This window comes from Arachis ipaensis, chromosome B07, assembly GCF_000816755.2.
Source record: "Arachis ipaensis cultivar K30076 chromosome B07, Araip1.1, whole genome shotgun sequence".
Taxonomy (NCBI): Eukaryota; Viridiplantae; Streptophyta; class Magnoliopsida; order Fabales; family Fabaceae; genus Arachis; species Arachis ipaensis.
In genome coordinates, this window is record NC_029791.2 from 9910582 (window position 1) to 9926585 (window position 16004).

Here is a 16004-nt window from a genome sequence, read left to right on the forward strand (position 1 = left end):
TCTAAAACAAAGTAGTGAAAATCCCAAACCAAAACCCTAGGTTCTTCGTATTAATATTAGCCAGCACCAATACCACCCTTCTTGGCCCTCCTAATCCCAACACAAAGGTCACCATTTTAGGCTCGGAGGAAAACAATGGAGTCACCGGCAACAAGCTTCTTGTGGTTAACGAAATTGCTCCAACCAGTAGTCAAAAGGTGCCTCCTTGGCGTGCCTCTATAAATATGTCTGAACTTCCAACACTGCCCATGCACGTCTTTTGCGATTATGGTCTGAACCGGAGGCTCTACGGAGTAATTAAGCCTTGGAAAAATGGTTACGGCGCAGTAACGAGGCACAGAAAAACCGCCGCCATTGTTGGCATCGGATTGTGTTAGAGTCTTTGCAAAAAAGCAGGCTTTTCACCATTATTATTATTATTCTTGTCCAAGAAACTATTACAGCAGCGGCGAAGAACCTAGGATTTTGATTTGGGATTTTCACTACTTTGCTTTAAAGGGGTAATTGGAGAAGATGAAAAACGATTGATTTTTTGTTTCTTTCATATGTTTTGCTTAAAGGGCACAAATAATCAGAGAAATTTGAGAAGACGAACAAATTTTGATTTTTTGTTTTTTTAATATATTCTTGTTTTGTTGTTTAAATTATTTGAAACTATAAAATTAGAATTAATTGAATTCTAAAATTTCGTTAATTTAAAAGGATATTTTTGTCTAATCAAATAAAAGAAAGATGTTTAAGATTTTTTTATAAAATTAAATAAAAAATATTTTTTTATTTTTATTTAATTAAAAGAGTGTATTAGTAAAAGTGGTGATATAATATATATTTAAAAAAACAAAAATTAAATGTTGATATAGAAAATAAATTCCACGTGACTTATTATTATTTGTCCATATTTTAAATTTATCAGTATCATCGTAGCAAACACCATCATTTAAAGCATTTGATCTTAGAAAGTTGAATTGAAAAGACAAAATGGCCAATTGATCTTTCTTGTTTTGCTCATGCAGAGACATTCTTATTAGCTGTTTGTGTAAAGTTAATTTACAGTGACTGATTTAACAAAACAACTATTAGAATTTTACTTTAAGGTTGGAGATTTATCCTATCTTAAGAAAATTACTATTTATTCACATCTTAACAATTAGGATAATAATGCTACATAATTATTAAAACAAATTAAAGAAGCCTAAGGAACACTAAAAAAGAAAGGTTCCTTCAAGTGGTAAGCCGGGTAATTAAGTGGAATATATTATGGTGAAGAACTGAAGATGAACCTATTCGTCATGTATCTGTGAGTTTGGAAATATGCTACAGCGGCATAACGGGCAAGAATAGGGCGATTGCCGGTCGGCACAACGCCGGAGCCAACGGAATATGCAGCGTTCATGGAAAACATGCGAGCAATTTGTGCGAACAACTTCTACACTTGAATCTTCAATACTATAATCAAACTCTTCCAAGCAAATGGCGCATTGTTCTTCAGCATCATCATCTTGCTTATCAATTCTGGTTCTCTCCAACAGATTCACGAGTTGTGCCAGTTCAGGAACGTTTTGACGAAGATCATCGTTATAGAAATCAGAATCTTCGACAACAATGTGCGTAGTAACATAAAGGTTCACAACAATCTCCAGCATGGTGGAGTCACACCCTTCATGGCTTCGAATCGTTCTTGCGGTTTCGCCCATTGCTGGTAAAATTTGGTCCAATATCTGATGGGATATAGGCAATGAAGAGAAGACTTCATGCAAGAATGCGGTGTTTTCTCCATTGAGGTCTGTGAACGGAGTACAATTACACAGGATATCTGAAGGAACCAAGAACGCTTCATTGGCCACAGTTGTAGAAGAAAAGTCAACCTCAGAGGTTGGACTTGTGGGTTGAGTAATTTGGATCAATTCTTTGGTGAAACTGAAGATGATGGAGAAGCAATCGTCGAAACACAAGTCTTGTGGTATGCTTGGATCTTCAATGGAATTGATTGCCCATGAAAAAGAGGTGAATTCCATTGCAAGGTGGTGAAAGTAACTGGTTTAGGATTTTAATGTTTTTAATCCTATGGCCATGTAGTTTTTATAGAGTTTGTGAGTTTTTTTAACCAAAAGAAAATTCTGTTTTATTAATGAATCCAATCTTTATCTTAATCTATAGATGGTTTTAAATATGGTTTTGATTTGTTAGTTGTTACTAATTGATATTTCTCGTAGATCTTAAATTATTAAAAAGATTTGAGAATATGTTAGAGAATCAAATCTTAATATGTTTGAAAATTGGATTGAAATTATTGTTGTTTTGGAATTTAAAAATTATTATTGTTTTAATTGTATTAAAGTTTACATTTTGAATTTACTCTTAAAAAAGTTAAAATATTTTTATACTGAATTTTAAAAAACTAAAATATCCTTTTAGAATAATTTTAAAAATATTAAAAAACAAGAGGTTAATTTGTTAATTTCTAAAAAAAAAGGCCTTTCCCAATGCATCATTAAGCTTGAAATCAACACAATGCACTTAACTTCTACCCAATTTATAACCGCCAAAATTTTTAGTTTTAACTTTTAAGGATTAACTAATGGCCGTTGTAAATGCCCAATATCAATGCTATGTAACTAAAATATTATAGATAATAAATAAAGGTATATGACTAATAGTATTTATATTTATAAGAGAGTGTGAATCACTCTCCTAATTTAATTGACGCAATTAATTTCTTTTTATCATTAATTATCTTTCCTTATTTAATTATACTAAAAGTTAATTCTAAATTTAATGTGAATCAGATTGCGAAAATTTCTCCTTCATTATTATTACATGTATTTATAATTGTATAATTTTTTTCTTCCAAATAAAAATTTCAAATTCTTATATTTTTAATTAAAAAAAATCTCGTGAATTAAAATAAATCATTTTCACTTTGAAAAACATGAAATAAATTTTTAAATTATCAAAGACGGTGATTTAAAAAATTATACGTTAATTTAAATGTATAATGTCTTCAAAAATAAAATATTAAAATATTTTGAATCATGATTTATTAGTATATATGTAAAATAATTTGAACTACATAATAAAATATAGTTTAAATAATTGATGATAAATACCATAACGGACAAAGAATCAATTGCAATTATTTAATGTAATTGATATTATAATTACCGTTCTTAAATATAATTATTATTAATTTTTATTATATTTTTATATATAAAAATCAAATTATAAAAAGGAATATTAAGTATTGATTACAATAGTGCCTAATAAAAAGGGATATGATTTTCTAATTAATATCATTAATTAGCAGATTTGATAAGAACGGTGATAAGTAGAATGAACGGTGATAAGTAGAATGATAAGAGAGTGAAGTAAAAAATAAAAATGTTATTAAGTGATATAAATGAAGTAAAATATGGAAAGTTTTAGCTGATTATGGCTGAAAAATTTTGGTTACCAAACTTTTTCCTTTTTTTTGCTGAACATGTAATTAATATTTACATGTTTGCTTGAGAAATGAATAAAAAATTAATGAAAAAAAAGATAAGATAAAATAACTAAAATAGATTTTTGTTGGCTATGAAAGACAAAATAAAATCCTTGCACAGCCTTATATAATTATATCTATTAAGAGTAAATCGTCATTTTTTACCATAAAAAATTGAGGCGCTGACAATACTGGCCATGATTAATAATTTAAATTAATTTTGTAACCATGAAAGATTTATCTCGTTTGACCTTTTTAATCTAACGTCAATTTTTTAAATTTGCCATTAGTTTGGCTTCTTATGTAGCTATTCATTATCCTATATATGTGTCATTATTTTATGGGTTAAGTACGATTTTGGTTCCTAAAGTAGGGGTTGAAAATTTTTTTCGTTCCTAACCTTTTTTGCTTACAAGATCGTCCCTAAGGTTTAACTTAATTTTAAAATCGTCATTCGGAACAAAATACTTCTTCCCCAAAATAAAGTAGAAGCAGAACCAAAACCAGAAGCAACAACAATGAAATAATGTAATAAACATTAAAAAAATGGATAACGGATCAACAAATCTGTATAATGAAACAATAAAACAATGTAATCAACCAGAAGTAGAAGCAGAACAACAACAACAATGAAACAATGTAATCAACCAGAAGCAGAAGCAACTAGAAGCAACAATATAAAAGAATCATAATCAGAAATCAACAATATAATAGAAGTAGAAGGAATTAGAATCAATAACATAATAGAAGTAGAAGCAGAAGCAAAAGAACAACAACAGAGGTGAGTTACTGGCGAGGAGGACGAGGAGCAGCGGCGACCGGCGAGGAGCAGCGACGACTGGCGACCAAGCGAGGAGGAGAAGCAGAAACGACGAGCGGTGCGTGATGTCCACCCTCGCGGATATTCTGGCGTCAACGTTGAGGAGCAGCGACGAAGACCGAACGACGAGGAGTAGTGGCGAGATCCAGTGACCGAACAACGATGAGTAGCGGCGGCGGCGAGGAGCAGCGGCAGCAGATTCCCTTTCCCACCTTTCCTTCCCCCTCTTCTTCCCTAAAATCCCTCTCCCTAGCGTGATTCCCTTCCCCTGTTCCCCAGTCCTTTAACTCGTTTTTTTTTTCCTTTTTTATTTTATATTTTTTAATTAGGGGTAATTTGGTAATAAAAGTTAAAATTTTGGTAAAAATGATAATTTTAAAACTAAATTAAATCTTAGGGACGATTTTGTAAGCAAAAAAAAGTTAGGGACGAAAATAATTTTCAACCCCTACCTTCAAGACCAAAATCGTACTTAACCCTTATTTTATTTTAATTTAATAATACAACACTTATTTACTAAACTAATCACTCACCCGTGAAGGAGTTGGTACCAAATTGAAGAAAAAAAAGGTTTCGCGCACAGAGTAAAAGTCCTTCATCAATGGTGAAGTCGATTCTCCTCTAATCCAACGGACGTTGTCGCTCTTCACCAGCGTTCATCGTTTGTGAGCGTTGCCGGTGTAATCACCATCGCTGACAATTCAGAGCTTGTACGTTCCCATCTCAATCGTTGTTATTGCATTAATTTGCCTTCAAAGTATTCGTCATCGCCTTTCCATCATCACTTTTGCTGTGTTCTTGTTGGTGCCTGCTTCTACTCTTTTTTTTTCATTGTTTTTGTTTTTTAAGTTAGAGCAAAAATTATTTTTGCTGAATTTTCAATTTAGTAATGATTTGCTTTAATTTGAAAATGTTACAAATATTTTACTAATTAGGTTACAAATGGTTTGTTGAAACAAACCACCAAGCTAAACTTTCATTTGATCGTGTGGGTTTATAAGAGAGCTATTTCATCAGATGCATACCGATTGATAATATATATAAAGGCATTCCAATTCTAGCGATTTAAATATTCAAAGGCGTTGATTTTTATTTGATAATTTTTGTTACGTACTAATCCCTTATTTATATTTCGGCTACGTAAAGCCTTATAAATTGGCACAACAATACAAACAAAAACACATAAGATTATTTGTTGATTTCTGATTAAATTGTTAATTTCAGTATTTTATTCATTGTTAATTTAGTAATTTTTGTTTGTTGTTAATTTTTAACTTAAATGTTTTTTATTAATTGCTGTTAGTTTAGAAAGATCCTAACTTTAGTACTGTGATATATGAATGTGTGATGTCAATTTGTAATATTCAAAAGGTTTGAACTTGAATTTTGCATTGCCTCAACTGTGTGTGTTTCGGTAATAGTTTTGAATTTTATATGGATGCTATTAGTGAAATTTTGGAGGTGGATAGTGAATACAAGATTCAAAAGGCATGAGATTACTAATATATGAATGTGAAAAATTCACGTTTGGTTAAAAATGTGAAGCGGAATAAATTTTTTATGATTATAAAATTAATTTAAATTATTAGTTATGATTAGTATTGTGAGTGTTTCAATTTTTTATGATAAAAAATGATTATTTACTCTTAATAGATATAACTATATAAACAGTGACAAATCTAAAAAATTTTAAAAGTGAAGGTAAAAATATCTATATACTAAAACAAATATTATTGTGCATTGTTAATTATACTAAAAATATAATGGAGATATAAAAATTAAAAATAGTTAGTAAACACTTTCATTCTTGAAATATTTTAATTTATTTTTGATATACTGTCAGATTAAAAATTTTATGCATCTATTTAATTATGTATTGTAATTAAAAAAATTACATTTTACATTCATCACGTAAATAATTATCTAAAAAATATACATATTTTAACATATCAAAATTAACTTTTATGCTTTTAAACAATTATTCTACTACTCATTATAATTTTCAAATATTAATTATATCTCATTCAATTAGAAAATTTATTTGTTGTAATATTTATTATACTAAAATAAATTTTGTTAAATATTATTAATTATATAGAGATATAAAAATTAAAGAGTTAGTGAACATTTTCATTCTTAAAATACTATTCATTATATATAATTTATAAATAAAATATTTTTTTAGTTTTAAAACTTGAACTTAAAACATCTTAATTAAATTATAAATAATTTGTCATCCTAACTAATTTTACTTTTATTTATTCTTATACACATTTAATAATAAAAAGAGTGAATTATTTAGCACGTTAGTGCTTATTGATACATTAGTATTTATAATTTGAAACTAAAATTATATATAAATACCCAAAAAAAACTAAATCTGTATATAAAAGTATGTTTATATATGTTGAGTTTGAAAAACTTAAAATATGATGATGATCAAACATTATTAATTAAAAAAAATTATTAATTTTTGCTTCCAATTGTTTGTTTAATGATTTTGTTTAGTATGCAGATTTTGATTATTGGGCCGAAAGTCACATAAACCCAATATTATGAGAAAGTATCCAGCCTTTGTAAGAATAATTCCATGCAATGTGGTCCAATTATTTAATTGGACAGCAAGATGAATTAGGTCAGGAAATCAATGTGCAGCCAAAAATAATTTTGTTGAAAGACCAACAAGTCTTGGTCCAAAATTGAAAAAAAAGCAAAGGAGCATGTTCTATTCAGTTACCTACTCCCATTTGTGAAATGGAATTCAAATTTTAATTTAATTAAATTCATGCATTGGTAACTGAAAGAGAAAATTAAAATTGAATTAATTATTACATTGATGGCTCCACACGTTACTCCACTTATTAAAAAATGTTGGTAACATTTTAATTTCATTTAATCTTACATTCAATGCTTTCTTTCTTTTCTCTCTTCTCTCTCTTGTTTTCGGTTGTCAATTCCATCAGAGAAAGAAGATTGAAGAAGTTATCAGAGAAAAGCAATAAAGTTAGGAAGAAGCAAAAGGCTAGGGTGATAACCTTTGCAAAAAGAAGATCCGAAGCAAAAAGTGGTTAAGATCTTTGTCATTGAAAACAAGATGTGAAGAAGAAACTTCAAGATCCTCATGCCAAAAATGTAAAGGATCGGTCTCGGTCAGAGAGAAAGATCTCTGTGGCTAAAGCTCTGTTCCATTTTTGTTCATCCAAGAGAGAAGGTAGCTACGGGAGCTACTGAGAGGAAGAAGCAAATATGGAAAGATTGGAGCTGTCAAGGATCAGAGAATCAAGGGTTGAAATTCATTCTTGGGGCCAAAGTCAAGATGGAAGGCTCAAATTGAAGAAGCTTGATGAAAAGGGATGAGAGAGAGGTATATGCATGTTGATTTGCTTTCGGTTTTTCCTCTTTCTTCTCTCTGTCCAAACTGGCTATGTGTTGGAGAAGATGTTAGTAACTTGGTTGAACCGGTTTTAACGTTGGAAGCTTCCCCTTCTATAATAAGGGTGAACGACCAAGGGTTGAAGTAAGGAGAGAAAGCACAGAGTTCTCATAGCTACCCTAAGCTAACAGAGTTCTTCTCCTTCAATGGGTTTTATTTTGTATTCTTTTCTTTAGTTTTGTCTGTTTGAGTCTCATGGTGAAAAAAAGGCAAATAGAGTGAGGTTTGTAAGAAAAAGTCAGTGAGAGAAAAAAGGCAAAAAGAGCAAAATTAAAGAAAAAGACATAGATGTCTAAGAGTTCCTTTGTACATCTGGGTTGTGTTTCATGATCATGTGGGGATTCCTTTACAAGTTGGGTTAGCACTTTGCGGTTAAAAGTTTGGCAGTTGTCCAAGTCAAATTCAGTTTTGGGGATAGATTCTGAACTTGTCCCAAATAGGAATGGGTAGTTCTTAGGGAAGAATTAGTGTATGTAATCTGATGATTATAGTAAAATTCCGTCACTGTTGTGATGGAAACTGGATGTAGGCTGCATTACACTTAGCAGCTAAACCAGGATACTTCTGGGTGTGATTCTCTCTTTTTCTTCTACTCTATTTCTGTTTCTGTTGCGTAGGAGACAAAATTGAAAAATATCTCCTAACCGATTACGAGACAAAAAAAAATGTCTCTTGACTTGTTATGAGACAAAAAACAGAAATATCTCCTAAAAGTTTCTTTGAAAAAACAATAATTAATATTCAGCAAAAATGGGTTAAGATTCAACTCATCCTTCTCTTAGCCACTGATTACCATCAATATAAAATAATAGAAACTTAATTTATAATTATTTTTATCTCTTTTTTTAATAATTAAATTTTTATATATTTTTTAATTTAATTTTGATGCACTATTAGTTTAAAATTTTTTTACATTTATTTAATTATGTATTGTAATTAAAAAAATAACTTTTTTTACATTCATTACGTAAATAATTATCTAAACGAACAAATATAATTAAATGACTATATAAAAAATAGCAAGGATTTTATTTTGTCTTTCATAGCCAACAAAAATCGATCTATTTTAGTTATTTTATCTTATCTACTTTTTTCATTAATTTTTTATTCATTTCTCAAGCAAACACGTAAATATTAATTACATGTTCAGCAAAAAAAAAAAAAATATTGGGCATTTACAACGGCCATTAGTTAATTCTTAAAAGTTAAAACTAAAAATTTTGGCGGTTATAAATTGGGTAGAAGTTAAGTGCATTGTGTCGATTTCAAGCTTAACGATGCATTGGGAAAGGCTTTTTTTTAGAAATTAACAAATTAACCTCTTGTTTTTTAATATTTTTAAAATTATTCTAAAAGGATATTTTAGTTTTTTAAAATTCAGTATAAAATATTTTAACTTTTTAAGAGTAAATTCAAAATGTAAACTTTAATACAATTAAAACAATAATAATTTTTAAATTCCAAAGCAACAATAATTTCAATCCAATTTTCAAATTTATTAAGATTTGATTCTCTAACATATTCTCAAATCTTTTTAACAATTTAAGATGTACGAGAAATATCAATTAGTAACAACTAACAAATCAAAACCATATTTAAAACCATCTATAGATTAAGATAAAGATTGGATGCATTAATAAAACAGAATTTTCTTTTGGTTAAAAAAACTCACAAACTCTATAAATATTACATGGCCATAGAGTACAAAACATCGAAATCCTAAACCAGTTACTTTCACCACCTTGCAATGGAATTCACCTCTTTTTCATGGGAAATCAATTCCATTGAAGATCCAAGCATACCACAAGAGTTCTGTTTCGACGATTGCTTCTCCATCATCTTCAGTTTCACCAAAGAATTGATCCAAATTACTCAACCCACAAGTCCAACCTCTGACTCTGAGGTTGACTTTTCTTATACAACTCTGGCCAATGAAGCGTTCTTGGTTCCTTCCGATATCCTATGTAATTGTACTCCGTTCACAGATCTCAATGGAGAAAACGCCGCATTCTTACATGACGTCTTCTCTTCATTGCCTATATCCCGTCAGATATTGGACCAAATTTTACCTGCAATGGGCGAAACCGCAAGAACGATTCGAAGCCATGAAGGGTGTGACTCCACCATGCCGGAGATTGTTGTGAACCTTTATGTTACCACGCACATTGTTGTCGAAGATTCTGATTTCTATAATGATGATCTTCGTCAAAACGTTCCTGAACTGGCACAACTCGTGAATCTGTTGGAGAGACCCAGAATTGATAATCAAGAAGATGATGCTGAACAACAATGCGCCATTTGCTTGGAAGAGTTTGGCCATAGTATTCAAGATTCAAGTGCAGAAGTTGTTCGCACAAATTGCTCGCATGTTTTCCATGAAAGCTGCATATTCCGTTGGCTCCGGCGTTGTGCCGACCGGCAATCGCCCTATTCTTGCCCGTTATGCCGCTGTAGCATATTTCCAAACTCACAGATACATGACGAATAGGTTCATCTTCAGTTCTTCACCATAATATATTCCACTTAATTACCCGGCTTACCACTTGAAGGAACCTTTCTTTTTTAGTGTTCCCTAGGCTTCTTTAATTTGTTTTAATAATTATGTAGCATTATTATCCTAATTGTTAAGATGTGAATAAATAGTAATTTTCTTAAGATAGGATAAATCTCCAGCCTTAAAGTATAATTCTAATAGTTGTTTTGTTAAATCAGTCACTGTAAATTAACTTTACATAAACAACTAATAAGAATTGGTTAATTTGTCATGTTATAATTAATTATCTTAATAAACTATTACAAAAAAGGTCTCTGCATGAGCAAAACAAGAAAGATCAATTGGCCATTGTCTTTTGAATTCAACTTTCTAAGATCAAATGTTTTAAATTATACTTGGGATATATTCATCCTTATTATTACTGACTATAGTTCCAGAACGTTTATATCATTAAATAGCTTCATAACAAAACATATTTTTTAAATTTTTTAATAACGGTTAAATATTTATTTTATAAATTATTATTTTATCATTCATCTATCATGTTTATTAATAATAAAAAACTAAAACAATAACAAATTAGATCTTCCATTAATCGTAATAAATATTTTGCAATCTTAATCGATCGTAATTTTATCACGCATCTGTTACATACATATTGGATTGGAAAAATCGTGTTTGTTAGAAATTCAATTGATTGGATGCACAAACTAATCGATTGAAATTCAAGTTTCCTAAACTTCAATCTATTTGAATTGATACACAATTGATTGAATTTTTCACAGCATGTGGGGTTTCTTTATTCAAAGCAACTTGAGAAATACATAGATACACGGGTATTTAACAAGAATTTTTTCATTATAAATTAAAAAAATATTATTTTTTCAATAAAAATAAGACTTATTCATGTGTACTCTTGTGTACTCTTATAATGGTTGTCATTGTCTATTGTAAAAATTAATAATTTGAGTTAGCTATTTTTTTAGAATTTGAAGTGAAGTTCGCCTTGCTGTATATAAAAAAATCGTATTTAGGGAATTAAAATTGAAAAATTGGGTTTTGAAAAATAATAAATTTTTTATTTTATTTCAGAAAAAAATCCATTACTAAAAGATAAAAAAAATATTTTTTCATTATACAATCAATTACATGAATAAAGAATCAAAACAAAGAATTGGAAAATTAGAGACTAATCTTGATTTTGTAATCAAAACAATGGATTGTTTTCTAAACACTACCATGAAAAAATCGATTGGATCTCTTTCGCAAACCGTGATTATCAATTAATAATGAACAAATATTGGATATTAAAGAGATGGATAAACAGTAAAAAAAATTGGATATTAAGTAGATGGATAAACAATGAACAAAAACAATGAAAAAATTGATAATCAATCATATTAATAAATTATTCTAATGATAGAATTGAGTAATTGTTAATAGATTAATCAACAATTTATAATTTTAATATTAAAGAAAAGATAAATGAAACCATTTAATAGTCCAAAAAGCTTATTTTGATTTCAACCAAAGCTTAAGTTTAGAAATATTAGGAATAGGAGGATTTAGATCAGAGAATGGTAACTTATCCAATGAAAATGATTGATTAATATATATGTATACAATTCATTGAAATTGAAAGCGCATTAACAACTTTACATGGTTGAACTTGTCTCCCTTTGTGTCATACAAAGGAACAGAACGAAATCCAAGCTTAAGCTCTGAAACTGGCAAGCATGTTTGGCCAGCAAAATCATCTTTGCCTTGATCTTTGTCTTTCACTTGTATTCTCAGCAAAGCAAGCTCTGGAACCGTTAATGGGAATTCAAACTCTTCTTCCCAAACAGGGAACCACTTGTCCATTATTACCTTTGTTTTCTTCTTCCAACAATCAGCTCCAACTCCAACCGTACAAATCTGTCACACAACCCCCTTCAATTCTAAAACTACTTCCATAATAAAACACTAGTAAAGTGTGTTTGATAGTAATTTCAGCAAGTAAAATCATCTAAGGGGTACTAACTATTAGTTTCACGTTAAAACAACCGCGTATAAATGTATTCATGTAAAGTTAAAAGATGGAAACGGTTAGATAACGATATAATCAAACATGTAAAATTATCTTACAGTTTCGATTATCAATTTCATATGAATCTCCACTTTAAAATATTCTAAGGTGGAGATTCAATACATTTGTTTTCATATAAAGTTCATAATAACTGTTAGATAACAATTTAGTCAAACATGTTAAGTTATTTAACAATACTCAACTATCAACTTTATATAAAAACAACTCTGTGAATCTCTATCTTAACAAGATGGAGATTCACAAACAGTTGTTTGCATATGAAATTGTTAGTTTTTTTTTTTTGGTGACTAAATTGTTAGTTTAACATATCCATTCACCTAATAATATTCAACTATTAATTATTAATTTCACATGAAAACAACTATACGAATTTCTTTCTTGTCTTAGTTATCAAATGTATTTTTATATCTACTGTTTCTGTATTTATGTCCTAGAAAAACTTTTGAACACTATCTAAATTAACGTTACAAGAATAAGACTAAACATAACTTATGCATTAGAACTGACCTTTACAAAAAAATCAGGGGGAGAACACTTATCAAAGTGTGTAGGACTGAAATCTAAGTTCCATCCATTCCCCAGGTACACTTTTACCTGTTATTAAGATATCATGATCAATCTCAATATATAACAAAAGAAATTTGATAGTATACATAGTAGTGATAGCTGATATATGCTTACCTTCAATGTCTTCTTCACTGGCATTTTAACTTTAGGATCATAATCATTGTCACACTGATGTTTCTGCATTAGAATTTGAGGCTTTTTCACATAACCACATCCTCCATTTGCTCTGAACATCCCTTGCATCAACCATAGTTGTTTTCCATGCCCCTGTTATATTCAAAATTTTAACATAACATATATTAGTAATCTCATTTTAAGTTCTTCAACTGAAAATATTTAGCCTCAACCATAAATAGTTTCCTAACCTGCATATTGAATGCAACCATTTGAGCACCATAAATCCACCCAATATGTGGTTTAAAATTTGTGGATTTGACTCGCATCGCGCTTGGATATACCCTTAATATATTTTTCTGGGTGAACCTGAAAAATATAACAGTTCGAAATAAGAATGTACGAAATTTTCATAAAATACATGTAATAGAATGTGATGTGATGAAAATTTGTGTGTACCTAACAATGTCTGTTCCATGAGATTCTAAGGCCTTTAGAAGGGTCTTCTCACTCCAACTAAGGCGTCTAAGATCACCATCAGGGTTCAGTTTATCCTTCAAACTACCCTTTAATTTTCTATTCTGAATTGTGATTAAGCTTTTGTAATCAGGTGAAAATTGTTGGTATGATTTCTTGTCACATTCACATGAATTGTTATCTCCTTCATTATCACCATCACTTTCATTTTGCTGAAACATGAAGAATGAAGTAACATTAGAATTTAGAACACAATGGCTTGTATCATTATTTAAGTAAATCTTAGATAAATTCTCACCATGGAATCTGGGGAATCTTTTCCCCATGTTTCTTCCTCAGATGAATCACTTCCATTTTGCATAGGAGAAGAGTTTCCATTGTCCTTGATTCGATTCGCCTCGAAGCTTTCTTTTGGAGGCTTGGTGGATATAACTATCCTGTTTTTCAGTGATTCCGGTGAAGGAAATTCTTTCAAACAACCTGTTTCAGGTTTGAAAAGCACTTCTCCAAAAATCTGAGTTGCCATCTGCAAGAAACAAAAAAGAAATGAAATTATAAGAATTTAAAGAATAATAATAAAAGAAAAGCTTCAAATGCATACCTCTGCAAATTTATCTCTAAGATCTTTTGTTAAATGATCTTCTATAGTTATGATCACTGGATACTCAGATGCAAAAAAAGCATATTCCTTTATGGATTCAAGGCATTTGATAGCTGAAACAGGATTCGTTAGTGTCCTGAAAAAAACAATAATCAAATGAATTAGTTTCTTACATTCTCAACAATTAAGATCATGTAAGAAAAGAGATTTTGATTGTGATAGCTTATAGTACCATCCATGATCTACTTTGATGTCATCTTTATTTGCAGTTGGCCATAAATCTAGCTCGATTACTCGCACGCCGCGCTTCAAGGCCATTATGATTGGTTCTTCACTGCAATCACTGCTTATTTGATTCCCTGTTAGGTAGGAATTGTGTCCTGAGTATATGAAATAATGAGACAATGGAGCACTCATATCATGGTGTACCTGTCAAGAACAATCAAGAATGGTTACTTATTATTTCAAGAATGGTTTAGTCTCGGTTACATGAATCAAACGACCCAAATAGACCTTACCTCGGCTTTCAAGGGTCCATTGGATTCATCAAGAAGCAAGAAATGGAACAAGTCATCAAGTGTTATCTCTTGCTTTCTTTGTTGATTATCAACATCAACACTTTCTAGTAACTCTTCCTCCTCCTCCTCCTGCGTCGGCGGCCTTTTCAATCTTAAAATTTTCTCAAGGATTTTCTCCGAATCGGATAAGGTGCAGCCTTGTTCGCCTTGGTGCTCCACCAAGAACCGGAGGAGCTGCTCCGCAGACATGTGGGAGGCTCCTCCGGCGAACTCGGAGAATGCATCCTTGAGGTCATGAGGTGGAACATGCTGAGTTTCCTTGTACTTTTTGATAAAGAACAAGAAGCTTTTGTATTTGGTGTAAGTCACCATGCTATTGCCCATCCCTTTCTTCAAAATCTCAATGTGTTCCTCAAAAGCGGCTCATATTTTGAGAGAGATTAGGATCAAAGCATGCATTTTATAGTTAGTGAAACAAAAGCAAGAACTTTCTAAGCAGAATCTAAGTCTTTGCTGAGATATCATTGTTTCAACTTCCATGAAATCAACTTATACAGGCAAGCCTTCTATTTTTGTTTCTCAAGCCTATTGGCTCATTATCTGCTATTAATATAAATCCGGCTAGAGTTATGCTACATGTACACTAAAATCGGCCATCAAAGTTAACTACAGTATAAAATACATGTTGAAATATAAATATACATTGAAAATAAATTAAATTACACATGTATTTATACACAAATACATTAGTGACTAATTTTAATGGCCGACTTTAACGTACAAATAGCATTTTTGATCCGACTAATTCAACTTGTTAGAGATATATCTATTCATATATTTTCTTCTATCATATTAAAAATTTAAAAGGAATAGTTTTATAACATGATTTTAAATATTTTACAACTTAAAGATTTAAAGTTCAATAAAAAAAAACTATATAAAAATTCACACAAATCCAATGAAAATTTTGCGTGAGAAGTTAGTAGAAACACAGCAGAAAATGTTCATACTTTAATGACCATTATTTTTGGTTATTAATTTGTTTAGTTTCCCTTTTAGATATGCTTTTACAAAAGCTAAGTCAACACTCAACAACAAGCCAAAAGTTTAATATATTTCAAGTTGCCATGTTCCGCGTTTAGCCAAACTGAACAAAGTTTGTTAGTGCAAACCGAAGAAGAATATATATATATATACCGATATTTTCTTTTCAAAAAAAAAAATTGTGCAGAGATTCATAAAGTTTAACAACTCTACTCATAATTGAACACTTTTTTGCATTTAATAAATTAAAAGGAGACGTTAGTTGTTGGAATACCCCTACTTACTCACATGCTGTAAAATTTCTAAAAAGTTACTGTCTTTTCAAGTTTTATTCTCATTCATTTGCACCCCTAATACTCTAAAGGC

General features: G+C 30.2%; 3 protein-coding genes across 3 annotated transcripts; 1 reads left to right on the forward strand and 2 right to left on the reverse strand.

Moving 5' to 3' along the window:
* On the reverse strand, window positions 1281–2015 carry LOC107606650. The gene has a single exon (XM_016308689.1). The coding sequence runs from the start codon at window positions 2013–2015 to the stop codon at window positions 1281–1283; it is 735 nt and encodes a 244-aa protein (XP_016164175.1).
* On the forward strand, window positions 9482–10222 carry LOC107606649. The gene has a single exon (XM_016308688.1). The coding sequence runs from the start codon at window positions 9482–9484 to the stop codon at window positions 10220–10222; it is 741 nt and encodes a 246-aa protein (XP_016164174.1).
* LOC107609693 (phosphoinositide phospholipase C 6) lies at window positions 11802–15185 on the reverse strand. Its single transcript, XM_016311710.2, has 9 exons — window positions 14595–15185; window positions 14309–14505; window positions 14077–14212; window positions 13774–14001; window positions 13458–13687; window positions 13250–13367; window positions 12999–13151; window positions 12825–12911; window positions 11802–12145 (listed from the first exon to the last, which is right to left on the reverse strand). The coding sequence occupies exons 1-9, from the start codon at window positions 14976–14978 to the stop codon at window positions 11855–11857; spliced, it is 1824 nt and encodes a 607-aa protein (XP_016167196.1). The 5' UTR covers window positions 14979–15185; the 3' UTR covers window positions 11802–11854.

What these genes read in the sequence shown, in the direction of transcription:
- LOC107606650 (XM_016308689.1), bottom strand. Translation starts at nt 2,015, where the DNA reads ATGGAATTCACCTCTTTTTCATGGGCAATCAATTCCATTGAAGATCCA.
- LOC107606649 (XM_016308688.1), top strand. Translation starts at nt 9,482, where the DNA reads ATGGAATTCACCTCTTTTTCATGGGAAATCAATTCCATTGAAGATCCA.
- LOC107609693 (XM_016311710.2), bottom strand. Translation starts at nt 14,978, where the DNA reads ATGGGCAATAGCATGGTGACTTACACCAAATACAAAAGCTTCTTGTTC. An exon ending in ATGGACCCTTGAAAGCCGAG is followed by an intron (nt 14,506 to 14,594) that starts GTAAGGTCTATT and finishes TGTTCTTGACAG; the next exon opens with GTACACCATGATATGAGTGC. An exon ending in AAGATTCCCCAGATTCCATG is followed by an intron (nt 13,688 to 13,773) that starts GTGAGAATTTAT and finishes TTCATGTTTCAG; the next exon opens with CAAAATGAAAGTGATGGTGA.